Source organism: Acanthaster planci, linkage group LG09 (assembly GCF_054643075.1).
Source record: "Acanthaster planci isolate LZ-2023a linkage group LG09, COTS_SCS, whole genome shotgun sequence".
NCBI classification, from domain to species: Eukaryota; Metazoa; Echinodermata; class Asteroidea; order Valvatida; family Acanthasteridae; genus Acanthaster; species Acanthaster planci.
This window is the reverse complement of record NC_141785.1, coordinates 11,096,144-11,111,684: the sequence shown is the minus strand read 5'-3', so window position 1 is coordinate 11,111,684 and position 15,541 is coordinate 11,096,144. Positions and strand designations below refer to the sequence as shown.

Genomic DNA, 15,541 nt, shown 5'->3' with positions numbered 1-15,541 from the left:
TTTGCAATGTGAACAAATATTACCTATACCTTTAATAACAGACTGTTTTACACCTCTCTTACGCAGATCTGAGAGGGAACTGCTGTCACGACAATGACCACTACTTACACTCTACCTGCCTATGTGGCCCAGCCGAGTGGCCAACAGCAACTGGTAAGTCTGTAACTGCTGTGATGCGGCACGATAGAGTCTGGGACAACGGCAAACTTGGTTATTTTATTAAGTGAAGACGTCATGTCTTTTAAAAGTGGGAAATATCATGTTAGGATCTACTGCAGAATAGTATTCCCTTAAAAATCAAAGTCAAACAATTATAGGGAAACAGTGTCACAGAGGGGAAAGTACAGGATAAGGATGTGCTACTGATGGGAATTTCTCAGCAAAGGAACATCTCTGGGCTTAATCAGCCAGCTAGAGGAACCTAGGAACCTGTATCTTAGACAAGTAAAAATAGCGTTTTTATTTTTAGCCCTAATACACAGTCTCCATACGTATTTCATGTTCACTGTCTGCCAATTATCTCATCGAAAGGGATTATGCCTACTCATGCGTGCTTTTAGGCCCCTACATACATAAAGAAGTTCAAGGCAGTTGAACGACACACGAATTACACCTTGATTCACATAGTACTTGCTTCAGCTTGTGAGAATATTGTGTCCTTACATTTCCTGTTTCATACAAATGTGAATTACAGGAACATTTGTACACGACAAAAATTCTTTCGATTCCAGGCAGTTTACAGATACTGCCACTAAATTAAAGGTCGTCGATCCACACTACAAAACAGCATCTTCCAAAACAAAGATTTCAGTTGAAATGCAAAGGTGCCGTTTGGTCTACGTGCAAGGCAGAGATCTACAGTCTGTATCATAATAGGGCCATAAAATTAATTTCAAAACGGCAGAAAATATGTAAGTCGCTGTTCCTTGTTATTTCTATTATTTTGAGATTTCTCTTCTCTCAACCAGGCTGTATGTAAAATATATTAGTTGATCGCGCGTTAATGGCCCTGAACTGGCAGTTCTTGGGTTAAATAACGGTCAGCCAAGTCATGGAGGGAAGGAGGAAAGAATTTGTTCAGATTTGGCTTCTGCCTCCCACCCCAACTCTTACATAAGTGCCCACAGACTCACATTGCAGGCGTATGCTTGTGTGCAAGAGTATTATTTGACAAATAAGGTATGCAGTACAACTAAAAACCGAACTATTGGAGGAGACCAGTTTAATTAAAAATGTAAATATTTCAAAACAAAAGTAGACTCTCAGACAAACTACCGAATTTTCGAAAATAAGTCTTTTGCGCACGGGTTGAAAATTCATTGTGTGCGTGACGTGAGGGCTCAAATTTATCGAGAAATGTATGCTATGTTGATCTTTTTCTGCTTGGCAATGATACACCCACAGTGAGATCATTTTGGTGTCGATTGCAGGGGTTAAATTAATGGGTTAATTTTTTTTTTCAAATTTTATGTGTTCAATAAAAACTACTTTGCAACCTTTCTATTCAATCCGACAGAACTGACACACCATTGATTTTTGTGATGTATTACCGTGGAGAGGAAATACGACAGTCCGAGCGCGGCAAGCGTAGCACGCGTAGCCGCGGACAACAGCACGAGCTTGAGGAATGTTCTCCTTCTTCGGAAACTCCAAGAATTTCAATCACGGTTCTTTCGCAGAATTTTTAAAACATTCATCAATGACGTACGATTCCGGCATTACTGTAAACCATGAAGACAGGAACACATGATAAGTGATAATGCGGCACAGTAGAACCGGAACACAGATCGTTCCCCGGTACGCGGTGCACGCACACGTAGCTCTTTGTTCATGTACAGTCGTGCCACAGATACCAGTTTGAATGTTTTCTCCGGTATTGCATCATACAAATTTCGTTTCTCAACCGCGCCGCCAGCTGTCAGATTGTTGTACATTTTTCATAAAACTCGAAGACACCGTTTAAAAGTCTCGGCAAAATTATAAAAAAAAAAACAGATGCAGTACAGACATGATCTGGTAATGAATTATGATTGATTTATATTCAAAACTTTTAAGATCGTTGGAATTAGTCTGTGATGCCCCTGAACTGGCAGTTCTATGATCAAATAAAAGGTCATCATGGTTTCTAATCAGTTCATTTTATTTGCTCTTCTTTACGCAGCCAATTAAAAGTAGGCCTATACAGTGTCATTACTATTGCCTCAACTCTTACATGAGTGCCTACAGACTCGCATTGTACCTGTGTGAAATCATTACAAGGGTATCATATGTACCAATATACATTTATATGCAGTACAAGTTAAAGCCGACTTATTTGGGCAGTACAGTTTAAGTAGATACGTACACAGCATTTCAAAACAATAATCACACATAAGGTTTTGAGGATATTGATAAAATTCCAAATTGAAACAAGAACTCAATGAGAAATACTAGGCCTGTTATACTCTTGCTCCAAAAAGCAAGGAAATTGAAAATTGAATAATATGGACTCCCATTTGCATTGCAGCTAGCCTAAAAAGTCCCTCAAACCACCAGACCCCCAATACATCTTCTGATACAACAATAAACACTTTGGGGGGGGGGTGATTGCAGCATATTAAACGGAGCATCCTGCCCCCTAGGGCTAATGTTGCAAAGTTTTAGCTGGCACTGCTTGCGTTCTGGAGAAGGGCCGAAGAAACTTGGAGAAAAACGCGCTTTTATAAGAAACCGTGAGGACTTGAATACTTAACAATGATTTTTTAATTGTTATCCTGATTGCTACAATGTCTCTGAAGGCGGCTTGTTAGCGAGGACACATTTTTCCGGCTACTACGTTGGCCCAAGGCTCGTGACGCATGTTTGATTTCTCAGCAGAATGGTGTATTACAAGATGTACTTTGCGTCGGGGCTATGCTGATTTTAATTACAGGTTTGCCCTTACACCGACATATATGCATAAAACTATATACTAAGCGCTTTTCCTAGTTTACTCGGGTGGGACTCGAGCCCGCGACCTCCTGCTTCACTAGTGTAGACGTCTTAACCACTCGACCGCCGAGTTTGCCAGGGTCAGCTGGCTGGTCCGAATCTGATACAGCAGCTACTACCACAATGTATTTTACCATGCACTTTCCATCGGGAAAATGTTAATTCTTATAACGAGTTTTGTCCTTAAACCGACGCACATGCACGCATGTGTATGCATATGACGTGGTCAATTTTGATAATCCGTTGGCACTCCACAGTTGATTTGAAATTCCACAGTTGATGCGGGGCGCTGTATATTGATATTTTGGAATCCACGTTATTGCAGTGAGCCTCAATGAAACTTTGGTAACTAACTTCTCGGTGACGTTGAGCAACTTATCAGAGGACGGAAAAACGATGAAAGTGAGCCTTGCTCAATATTTTAGCCCAGAAGGAACCCACTGAGTGCCTCCCTAAAAAAAAACGGGCCCTCACGTGGCCCCGTAAGCCACTGACTGTGTTATAGCGGTGTCGAAAAGGGTAATTCCGACAATATTCTAAGCTGGCCTCACATTATGACTGGCCAGGGAGACACAGGTGGACAGGAGTATTAGCGAAGTGTTGGGCCAGTGCACGCTAACAGTTCCTGGAGAAGGAAGAATTCTTCATTTCTGCCAAAATGCCTTTTAATTAATTCTTAATTAATTAATCAATTTAATTAACTTCAATTTAATCGTAATTCGAGGATATTTCCAACACGCAGGCGCGTATCCTGGATTTTGTTTTTCTTTTAATGGATTTTAATAACTGGTTTCTTTGGTATAAGCAGCCAATGTGGGAATAACACAGTGTTCACATTACAGCAACTAGTTTCATTATCTCTGCCTTTTTTCCAAGTATTATTTACTTCCCGATGTTGTACTTATCCTTCCGACTTTGATTTAAATTCTGCACCCCGTTGCTATTCTGATCCTTTACACCCCCGGATTGAGCTACTACTGTAGTTGCATGCATACTGAATGTGTCTGACTTTAGATGATGACGCAGCCGGCTCCACCAGTGGCAGTCAGCCAGTCTCAAGAAAGAAGCTGGAAGGCCATAGCAAGCACGGGAATAACTCAGGTCGTTCTGGGCTCCTTGACCATCATTTTCGGGATTGTCACCCAAACGGCTTTGAAAACACGTTACGGGACCGATCTCGGATCCCCCATTTGGTGTGGTCTCTTGGTAAGTAAGAAAAACGCAACACTTACAAAAAAATCGTACTCTTTTGGCTTGTTGTATAAACTCTCACGCCGAAACATTTAATGGGTACACGTCTGGCGCAAGCAATCTCCTGGGTTGTAATAGGATTCTCTGTTCAGTGCATTAATTAAACTATTATAAAATGATTAAACATACAAGATTAAAATGATGCCATGGTCAGGAAAATCCCGTTATTCTCTTCAAATCAACTCGAGTAAAGCAAAAAAGAAACTTTAACCAATAGTGGATGAGGTTATTGGTTTCGCACATGTCCATAATTCTGCGTCAAATAAAGGCGTATGTTTTCTTAATCCTTAATTTTTTGTAATCCAAACGTGTTGATGTTTTTAAGTTTTACGTCGTGGCTGGAATCTTGGGCATAGTGTCTGGAAACAAGAGGAGCCAGGGTGTGGTAAGTTGTCAGAAGTTACTAATCTGACTTTGTAAGACCCTATTCAGGTCCCCATTCAGGAGAGGGTGGCGAAAGGATTTTTCATACAACGTTTGAATTGGTTAGTGAATTTAAGCGATTATTCCCTGTAACATTTTGGTGTGCTTACTTGTTTTGATCATATAAAACGTGTATTTTGTTTTGACAACGGGACCATTTTGAAAAACAGCTATTGCTGAACGATGTCACCCTGTATAAATATGTTTTTAAATGAATAGATAAACAAACTGGTCAAAGATAACTGCACCACTCTCACCAAAATATGGTAGTGCCGTTTCAAAAAAATGAAACTTGCCTCCTGTCCTCTGTTTGATACATTCACTGACCGAACCATTAATTTCAGACGTTTTCTACCTGAAAAAAAATTAGAATTTATTCAGACATTTTGCTTAGCATTGAACAAGTCAATGCTTTCAATGCCAAAGATTAAGGCTTTTCAAGTCGGAAGTTTTGGACACGGAGAGAGAACTGCAAAATTGAAGCCTGGAACCAAGTTCAGAGGGGAGCCAAGCTTTTGGAATAATCATTCCGTCTTTGGCTATTTTGCCCATCTTTGAAGAGTAGACTTATGTCACATCTCAGGCATATTTAGTGTCGTACTTTTACATGCATTACACAAATCAGCTTTGTTCGTGATTTCTTTTTCGTGCAGGCTATCGCTTACATGGTCATGTCCATTTTGGCTTGTTTGTCTGCGTGCTTTGTCATCATCGTCAGCGCCGTTATCCTGGCAAGTGTCAACGGATATTCGTGCCGTTATTACAGTTCCAATGACTACGGTTTCTATAATTATCGCTACAACTATCGGGAAGTATGTAGCTTGAAGGTGAGAACTTTATCTCCTCGTGTGTCAGCAGGTCTGATTTTCCTATGTTATCAAGGACGCTATTTTCTGCCTAGGAAATTCATTACTTTCCAACTGATTCACAATGTTTTCAAACGAGAATCGCCACTTTAAAAGATAACTGTGATTCGATTTCAGATTTTTAGCCCAGCAATTCACAAACTCGCTAGACTATCATTGAAAAATGACAGAGTTTTGAAAATGAAGAAAGCACTTCCTGGCGCAGGCTGTAACAAAAGACTAAGGTTGAGAGGAGAAGCCATTACAAATGTTTTACACTGAGCAGGGTCCAAGGAGCAAAAGGCCAAATTGACCCGAAAAAATGCAACTTACGGTTGCAATTTATCGTTCCTCTTTTAAGAATGGCTCGATTTAACCGATCCGGCCAACACAAAAACAAAAATGACCCGACCAAGCAAAATGTTATAGATAAATTATAATAAATAAAATAACCCGGTGTCGGTTTGGGGTCAAGTTTACAAAACAAAAGTCACCACGCAAAAATGTCAAAAGTTGGCCAGTTTCGCTCAGCACGTTTTGTTACAGATCGATGCCTTGTGACTATTAGTAGCGGCAATTGCATCATTTTGGTATATTTTTGTCCAGGGAGCTATCACTAGCGTGTATGCCATTGTCATACTTCTCGCAGTGGTGGAATTTGTTATTTCCATCATTGGGGCCAGCATGACCTGCAGTCCGCTCTGCGGTGCTTTTCCGGTGACACACACTGTGGTGAGTAACTGCCCACATGGGCTCTGGGAAACAGGTGCACTTCGTGAAAATACACCTCAGTAACCCATTTCACCTGTTTTGACGTTTAAAAGGGAACTGTGGTGCCTTTGTTATAATATGCTAGTAAATTAGCACATTGATAGCAACAGTGTTATTTACTCGATAAAGAAGCCTTAAAATGCTGTCTCTATTTCATGCGGAAAAAAATCTGACATACTTAGAGATCCCAATTTTGTCAGAACAAGCTGAAACGTTTTCATTGAGAACAACCTTACGTAAAGTTTATGGCAAGCGCCACTTAACCAAGGAGTTTTCCGATATTTTGGCTTCGGTTCGTTTAAATGGGCCATCAAATATAAAAAGGCCTATTAATTTAGATTTGACAAATTACCGTCATGACCCATTTATCAAGAAATAGGATGCATTTCGTTTTCGCTTTCATTTTTCAAACAAACAGTTGTAAAAATCAAGCAAATAGCTGAAATTGCATTAATTCATTAAAACCCAACTGACCTAAAATAAGAATTGAAATTTGTCTCGGCCAGAGCCAAGTTCACATTTTGGTCAGCTGCATTCATACACGGGCAACAATTTTCGACTTTTTTAAACTGTTACTTTAAAACGCCACTGGATAAAATAATGAGTGCAGTTGATTTTACTGGCGAATAATTTTTTTGGTACGATAAAAGACGTGTATACTAAGGTTAGATGGATTATTACACAGTGAAGGGAAATTTGCTACATTTTGACTCATTATTAATTAAACAAGTAGTGACTATGCCTTTGTCCCGTTTGCAAAATACTATCTAATCAAATCCCTGATAATTGAAATGAATTCATTTATTTCCCTCTCACGGAACCCACATCAGGTGCAGTATCAAGTCCCACCACAGACAGTGCCTGCTGGTCAACCTCAGGGTACAGCCGTCTGCAATACAGGCCAGCCAAACGTTGGTAAGGAATACATGCAATATGCAGGTCTAAATCCACGATGTGTGGCAGTAATTACAGTAAAAACGTAAACAACCAGACGCAGTTATGTTGGCTTACTGCTCGTCAGTTTCGTTTTGCTGTGTTCTGGGTCATCATGCGTTGGTCTTGTATGTTGTGGGGTCTCTTGACATGTTTGTAGAAGTGTTTGTGCTCACCCAACTATCGAGCCTGAGCTTCTTGCTTACCATCGGAGGAGACAAAGTTTATATACTATTATCCTCTTTCTCCTTACCTGCAGTCTACCCGGTGGGGCAGGGACAGATCACAACCTACCCGGCACAGCCGGATCAGTATCATCATCAGGCTCAAGCGCCACCAACTGATCAGCACCAATACCGGGAACTCACCAAATAAGGTCAAGCACGAACAACCTTTGACACACTCTCGAACATGGAATTCTTGACACATATGTACCATTAGGTTTTCACGCCTGCTTCTAGTGTTACGCACTGAAGCAGTAGTATAGACCAAGAAGCAGTTATTGAATAAAAGCAATAGAGGGTCATTATGTCCTAGCTTATGTCTTTAAACAGACCATCAAATATAACTTGTACCAAAGGAGACAAGGCACCATTATAGTTAATCAAGAAATGTATACACTATATGTCTACTGCGATTCGTAAGCAAACATGGCTTGGATTCTGCTTATCTCAGCTTCGGAACTTCTCTTAAGTGTGTTAGTAGCATAGTCTAACCATTTTACAATGTGAACATTTGTGAAATCCACGTAATACATCAGTAGTCCAGCGTTGCCCTACTCGGCTCCCATGGGTCGTTTATTTAACATCAACGTAGCACCACAGTAGCTTTTCCAGTGCATGCTTGGAAATGCATTTTCCGTTGCTCTTTCAGCTTTAATATGCATGTTTATTTGTGCAGGCTCGGTTTAGTAATATTTAGATTCCTTTTTTGTAATTACGGAACTGTGTAAAAGGTTAAATCAAGATGGTTCTTTCTATAACTTTGTGGTGCAATTTTTCCCTGCCCATCTTTCATCTGGCATTGGTTTTGTAAGTTTAGAGCACACTCTTAAATTTCCGGGGGGTTGATTCATTAATACAAATTAGCTCCCAAACAAATACAAAAATTTGACCTGACATGGCATAATGAGGAACGATCCCCATTTATGACTTTTTTGAGATATGCATATGAGAATAAAGAGAAAGGAATGGGCTTTCCAGTGATACCACGACGCAATGAGAAGCATCGCTGTGATCAAAACTACTTTTTGAGAAAAACGGCATTTAAAAAAGCATGCGCCAGTGCTGCAAACGTTAGCCACTTGAGCATTTTGTGTAAGCTCCATAATCGTTCTCCATCTAGGCCTACAAGACCACAGCAACATTATATTTATTGGGCAGATATTGCCAGGACGTAACAAAGTAAACTGAAAGAATGTCTTCAAACATTATTTCCTGGACGTTATCTTGTTATTTTTTAGAAAAATAAAAATGGCAGTGGATTGTGCTTATCATGAATTTCTGTTGACATCGGACGGGCTGATGTTGACACTGTCTCCCAACTTTTTTTTTTCTTGATTTCGGAACATTCCATTTTCATATTAAATTTTTTAGTACCTCTTGACTCTCGGTAGAGGGAGCAGCCTCTTTTGGCGAGTCCATTGGAGGTAATTAACGTTTAATTTTTTTTCGTCCAAATGCAACGACTATTTATCATATCCTACCCCTGTACATGCTGAAAAACCTGGTTTACTTACTTTACAGCCAGGGCCTCCCCTAGCCAGAAAAAAAAAACATCCAGCCGGCCTTCAGCCAGCCTCCAGCCAATTCCTATAGGACTGTGTGCTAAGTGGTCCCTTGTGTACAATCTAATGGGTTGTTTACAAAACGGTGCCTGGGGCAGACAGTGGAATGTTTTTTATCAGTGACAGCTGTCTGGAACTTGTCAGAAGATTCTTTCGGCTGTCTTTGAAGTGTTACTTTGGTTGGGGGGGTGTTGTGGTGGTGGTGTGGCTTGGCTGGCACGTGGCGAGGGCCCTCCCTCAAATCGGCCTGGGAAAACGCCCCCCCCCACGGGACTGTGATGTACTTTTGGTGGTTTGTAAGAGCTGGAGAGGCTAGGGGACAACCACTGAAGCATTAATATACCTTTAGGACGGACTCAGGGCTCTGCAACCCTGAAAAACGAAACAGACTCAACGGAACAGTCCGCTCCCGAGACCGAGTGAGTAAAAATTCATACAGCGTCGCAGGAGGAATAAGAAGTTAATGTAAGTTTATTCAGTCAAATATCAACCTTTCTATATTGACAAGTAACAGTCATATTCTTTGCTAACCTAACATTCTGGCACTTCAGAAAGCTGTTGTAGCCAACGCAATGGATCTTGCCTTGAGTACTTTCAATCTTTTCAACGTACATGAGCATGCTGATGTCTCACAATCCGACAAGCATTGTCTTGAGCGGATGACAAGGGTGCAATACAGTGATTAGGTAAGATACATGATTCCAGCCGAAACTGGCGTAAAGGTCAGGCAGGGTTGTCCCTTTGGGGCAGTCAGAATCGCAAGTATTCAGCTTGGTGATCGTAATACTTGCATGTACATGTACATTATACAATAAGCCTTGTCAGGTTACAGAAAATGTATATCGACAAGAATATAAGATTAAATCAGGGCTAAGGTGGAAAGCTTGCGGTAGCACCATGCAAGGATACGATCTCTGCCCAAGGAAGAGATCATTCAAGCCACTGAGCCCACTCTCCGGCACCTAGACAAGACCACCGCTGATGAGATCCGCCTCGACATCAGCCAAGCCCTCTGGAAACACAAGAACCCCAACCCAACCCAACATCACCAGAGAAGACTGTTCAGCCATCAAGTCCCTCCACCAAGACAAATCCATCCACATCCTCCTTGCTGACAAGGGCAATGCCACGGTGGTCATGGACCGGGTTGAGTATGATCACAAGGTCATGGATGTACTCAATTCCGGCAGCTACCGTGAACTTCGGAGAGACCCCACGGCAGCCATCGAGAGGAAGCTGCAACAGAAGCTTCTCTCCCTCCACCGCTCGGGGAACATCACAGAACAGCTGTACCGACAGTTACGTCAATCCTATTCAAGATGCCCAAGATTCTTTGGCCAGCCCAAGATACACAAGAAGGAGACCCCACTTTGCCCCATTGTCGCTTCCAGAGGAGGGCCCACCTACAACACTGCAAGACACCTGGCCAAGATCCTTCGCCCTCTAGTTGGTAACACCCGGCACCACATCAAGAACTCAGATGAATTCTCCTCCATCATCCAACACCTCCGGCTGCAGCCGGGCGACATCATGGTCAGCTTTGATGTCGTGTCGCTCTTCACCAGCGTTCCCACGTCCAACGCAATCAATATAGCGAGGGACCCACTCCAAGCCGACACCAGCCTCAAGGACGGCACCGACCTCACCCCCAGCCAGTTTCAAGATCTCCTCACCACCTGCGTCGATTCTGCCAGCTTCCAGTGGCGGGACAAATTCTATGAACAAACAGCTGGAACCTCCATGGGATCTCCTATATCCCCGGTTCTGGCTGACATATTCATGGAAGAGTTCGAACAGACCGCCATTGCCACAGCAGACCACCGCCCCAAGATCTGGCTCCGGTATGTGGACGACACATTCGTCATCTGGGAGCACGGGCAAGACAACCTTTAACTCTTCTTGGACCACCTCAACGGGCTTCACAGCAGCATCCAATTCACCATGGAACAAGAGAGGAATGGCAGCATTTTCGTTTCTTGATGTTGAGGTGTCCAGAAGGGAGGATGGAAGTCCTGTCCGGAAGGTTTATCGCAAGCCCACCCACACCGACCGGTACTTCAACAGCGCCTCCTTCCACTACCCCAAGATCAAGTCATTTGTTAACAGAGCCCTCATCTGCCGAGCCTACAACATTTGCGACCAAGAGCACCTACACAAGGAACTCCGCCACATCTCCACGGCACTCCAACGCAACGGATACCAGCCCAAGCAGATCAAGACTCAAGACCAAAGATCAAGTTTCCCTCCCGGTCGTAGGGTCCCCTGTACCCAAAGCCAACTAGATAAGGCCCCTAGTTCTGTCATTATCCCCTACCGAAGACGTACCTCCCACCACATCCAGCGTATCCTGGGAAAGCACAATATCAAGGTGTTCCACACAGCTCCCGTCAAGATCCACAAGATGCTGACTTCCCATAAGGACAGGCAAGATCCACACCGCCGACCAGGCGTGTACAAGATCCCCTGCCAGTGTGGAAAAGTGTACATTGGAGAGACTGGTAGGGACCTCCCTACCAGGATCAAAGAACACAAAGCCCATGGCAGGAAGGGGTACAATGAGAAGTCCTCTATACCCTAGACCCCCCCCCCGCCCATGGGTCTCCTATACCCAGGCAACCTTCCCCCGCCACAGCCCATGACCAAGTGACACGCATCAATACCCAGGTGGATCCACCAGCTGCATCCTCGTTCCGCCTCACTTCACTGAAGGATTCCCAACACTCCAGTGCTCCCAGTCGGCTTCTAAACCCCACTCTCTGTCGGCATCTCTTCAGTCTCCTGACGACGGACAGAGCATACTGTCCGAAACGTTGAGTCCTTCACGGTTCTTTTCAGAACCATACAGACTCACAAAAGAGATCGTATCATTGCATAGTGCTACCGCAAGCTTTCCAACTTAGTTGTCTGTCACCATGAATAGCTTGAAATCCCATAAATCAGTGCTCTGAAATATATGATTGTCGAGCTTTCGGTAACTGAGTACCTTCTTCAGGGCAAGCAGATTCAGTTCTGAATGAACGCGGAAAAATCCACGGTCATTCCCCTGGATGCAGCGTTCCAAGTTCGAAAATGACGCGCTGCTCCAGTTCCTTACGCTGTACATCGGATGACGCTTTCCGCAGAATGCAGACGCTTACGTCACCGAGGGAATGTGGCGGGGCGCAAAAGTGCTGCGCAACAGTGAGACCAGGTGTTTGTTGGCGCACACTGCGCAAGTGTTCTGCAAAGCGGTCACCAAGGCGACGCTTGGTCTCTCCGATGTACAGTTTACCACAGCGACGATATGTAATGCAATAAACCACATTACTAGTAATTCACGTATGATCCCCGCGTATTCTGTAGCTACTGCGGGGGCCGACGACCAACAGGCTGTTAACTATGTAGGGGCAAGTGTTACATCTAGGGCAGCTGAAAAGGGGAACTGGGGCCTGCTTTTGACGGCGAGACGGAATCCAACCGGGAACGTAAAACCATGTCCCTGACGGAACAATCGCGCCTAAACGCGCAAATGGGGGAAGCTGTGGCCGCCTCATTACCGAGTGTGTGAAAATGTTTGAGAGCATTACGTACCGGGATGTCTCGAGGGTCGTATGGGAGTACGAGGGGGACGCGATCACGTTGCTTGGCCCTGGTGGGTTTCAAAGCCTCAAGTTTTAACATCCCGGGCATCGTGTGGTATTGGGTCAGGTCCTTTTTAACGAACCGTAGACAGCGAGTAATATTCCAGGGTAGTGCATCGTCTTGGGCAGATGTGCCTTCTAGTGTTCCACTAGGGAGTGTTTTAGGTCTTACTTTGTTCAATCTATTTGTGAATGACAGTTCCGACGGTATTTCGTGTTATCCAGTCACAAGTGGATGGGCGTCACCTTCAGACTGATCTCAATAACCTCCTCCATTGGTTATTGTGGAATCGTGTTGTTATAATCCTTCCAAACAAGGTCACACATTACTCGAAGCAGAAATATTCATCCTCCTACTAACAATCTTGGTAATTCCCCTTTAGCTGCTTCCTCTTCCATCCAGTACCTAGCCATCACCATTATTTCCGACCTTAGCTGGAACTCCCACGTTAATACCCTTGTTTCTCGTGCCAATCGCCTCTTAGGTTTTGTTCGATCAGTTGCTGGAGGTTCATTTACGCAAGCATCGTTCACAGTGTGCAAATCGCTTGTCCTACCTGTCCTCGAATATGGCATCCCTTGCTGGGGCCCGCACACGCTATCCCAAGAACAACAGATCGAGCACGTGCAACGTCCAGCAACCCGAAACGCCTTAAAACAACGGCGAGGTCAGATTATGAGGTCAGATTATGAGGACAGGCTTGACTGGCTTAATTGGTTCTCCTTATCATCCAGAAGACAATACTTGCTATGCTCATTTGTGTTTACATGTTTACACGGTTTATGCTAATCTGAGACCATCAGCAATAATTTCCATGTCAATTCCCGCCACCCAGATTTGCTCACATTCTGCCATCTTCCTTCCCGCACACAAGCTTTGTTTCATTGCCCTACCCACGTAATTCAACCTATTTTTTTTATCTGGCTTGTCATTTTGATCACCTGTGTGGGGACCGCTGTTTTCTTTGTTCTGTATAATTTGTTTTGTTAACGTTATGTGAGGGGCTGCATACCCGCGGGTAATAGTAGTTTATTTTACTTTTGCAGTCCCTGACCCAACTGTTATCTGTCTTGTTATGTATTCGGATTTTTGTCCCTGGTCCCTGCTTCTGCTAATATTTACCTGTATGGGTGTTTTTGTTGTTTTTTTATATACATGTACTCTTTGTTCAAGTTTACTTTGTTCCTGTAATGGTCAAATAAATAATAATAATAATAAAATAATAAATACAGAGAATATTCGTCGTCAATGACTCGGAGGACGATAAAAAGATCTGAAAAGCTGACTCGAGAGCCCAGAAAGGGCGAAAATGAAATACAAAAAGACCTATCCATCCACGTGAGACCACGCCCCAACAATGTGGTGACGACCAAAAGCTGTCCAACCTGAGCAGTCTTGCAATCGAATTCAACCAGCTATCCGAAGAGACCAGGCTCGTGCTTTGCCGCAGGAGGCCGCAAAAGCAGAAAATAAGATCAGTGGAATCACTGAGGAAAGTTGCACAAATAAAATAATACGTGTTGAGGCTAGATGCAATGTATCGAAACAGGTAGATCCACCAAAGGTTGGCGATGATATGGAGTGTTCAAACAACAATGCTGTCATCCTCACACTGAATGGGAGATTGGGAACAGCGTTAGCCCTTTCACTACCATTGTGCCAAATTTGCCAATTGTGCATTCTAGCTGGCTACCACACGTGCCAAATGTGCTCAATCCATAATGTGCTTTAGTTACCACCGTGCCACTGTGGCTCAAGTCCCTAATGCTTTTCACTGCAAGTTCAACAGCACCCTCTGGTCTGGCGGTACCGTATCTGATTGGCTGTCAGTGCACGCGCGCGTGAAACAACCCACGCCAAACAACATGAACAGGATGGAAGTCAATAAAACGGCCGACATTTTGGGCAAAATCTTCGCTTACAGCGGTTCGGAAGTGTCAACAGACGAGGTTTCCCGCATTTACTTCGGAAGACAGTGGTGAAGAAGAAGTTGAACCTGCTGGGAGCTGGGAGCTCATCAAAACGGTCGGAAAAGACCAACGTCCGAGCTGGCTGGCCTGAAGTCAACTTTCTCGCGTAAATGCTGGCCGTCGTTCCTGAACAGACCAGCTGCAGTGAAGACTGCAGTAAGTTGTCCCCCGTTGAAGTCTTCCAATTATATTTCTGTCAAGCAGTTTGGGAACTGTTGGTCAAATAAATCTATTGATATGCCAGCCAAACTTTGGCTGCAGATGAAGGCAACCACAGTCAGCCTACGTGGACTCCTACGAACGTGCCCGAAATGATGACCTTCGTCGCCCTAATTCTTTGCATGGGCATCAACCAAAGGCCAAGATATGCCATGCACTGGTCCAGATCTGATGTTCTGCGAAGTCCCCTCTTCTCTTCAACCATGGCTCGTAACCGTTTCACAGCGATCCATCGGTTTGTTCACCTTGCCAATAACAGAGAGCTCATCGATCAGACGATTCAACCCACGACAAACTGTCCAAAGTTCTCTCTCTCCGAAACATTGTATTGCCATCCTTCTTCGGATCTATCGGCCCTGAAGAAACCTCTCACTGGACGAGACGTTGGTGAAATTCAAGGGATGACTCGGCTTCAAGCAAAACTTTCCACGAAAAGCTGCAAAATGGGTGCTGAAATGCTTCTCTGTAAATGAGTCAGCAACTGGCTACACTTGTACCTGGAACTTGTTCACAGGGGCACAAGGCAGATTTTTGTAAAAGATTTTCAAGAATTTGGTGCAAAAAATAGAAAGAGTTTTCAGTAAAAGAGGGAGCAATGGCATTGAAGGTGACGCTCAAAAATTGAAATCCTTCATCAACGCCGATGAGGGCATTGCCAGCAGAACCAGTACTCGTCACACTGTACATCACACATTCTGATAAACTCCAGTACAGTAGCTTGATAGGGCAGTCTAGTCCACAGTGTATTGGAT

General features: G+C 43.7%; 2 protein-coding genes across 11 annotated transcripts in view; one reads left to right on the top strand and one right to left on the bottom strand.

Moving 5' to 3' along the window:
* LOC110981980 (uncharacterized) overlaps window positions 1–8,692 on the top strand; it is a 28,884-nt gene extending 20,192 nt beyond the window's left edge. For 3 of the 4 annotated variants that reach the window (XM_022240057.2, XM_022240056.2, XM_022240058.2), the window contains 7 exons: window positions 67–153; window positions 3,985–4,176; window positions 4,547–4,606; window positions 5,298–5,471; window positions 6,096–6,221; window positions 7,091–7,175; window positions 7,453–8,692. In XM_022240057.2, coding sequence (XP_022095749.2) covers window positions 94–153; window positions 3,985–4,176; window positions 4,547–4,606; window positions 5,298–5,471; window positions 6,096–6,221; window positions 7,091–7,175; window positions 7,453–7,568 — 813 coding nt within the window. In that variant the 5' untranslated portion in view covers window positions 67–93 and the 3' untranslated portion in view covers window positions 7,569–8,692. The remainder of the gene's footprint in view (window positions 1–66; window positions 154–3,984; window positions 4,177–4,546; window positions 4,607–5,297; window positions 5,472–6,095; window positions 6,222–7,090; window positions 7,176–7,452) is intronic. The other variant, XM_087141363.1, reaches the window with a different exon arrangement.
* The window catches only part of LOC147798132 (uncharacterized), a 104,226-nt gene that overhangs the window by 58,772 nt on the left and 29,913 nt on the right, over window positions 1–15,541 (bottom strand). The window lies entirely within an intron of this gene.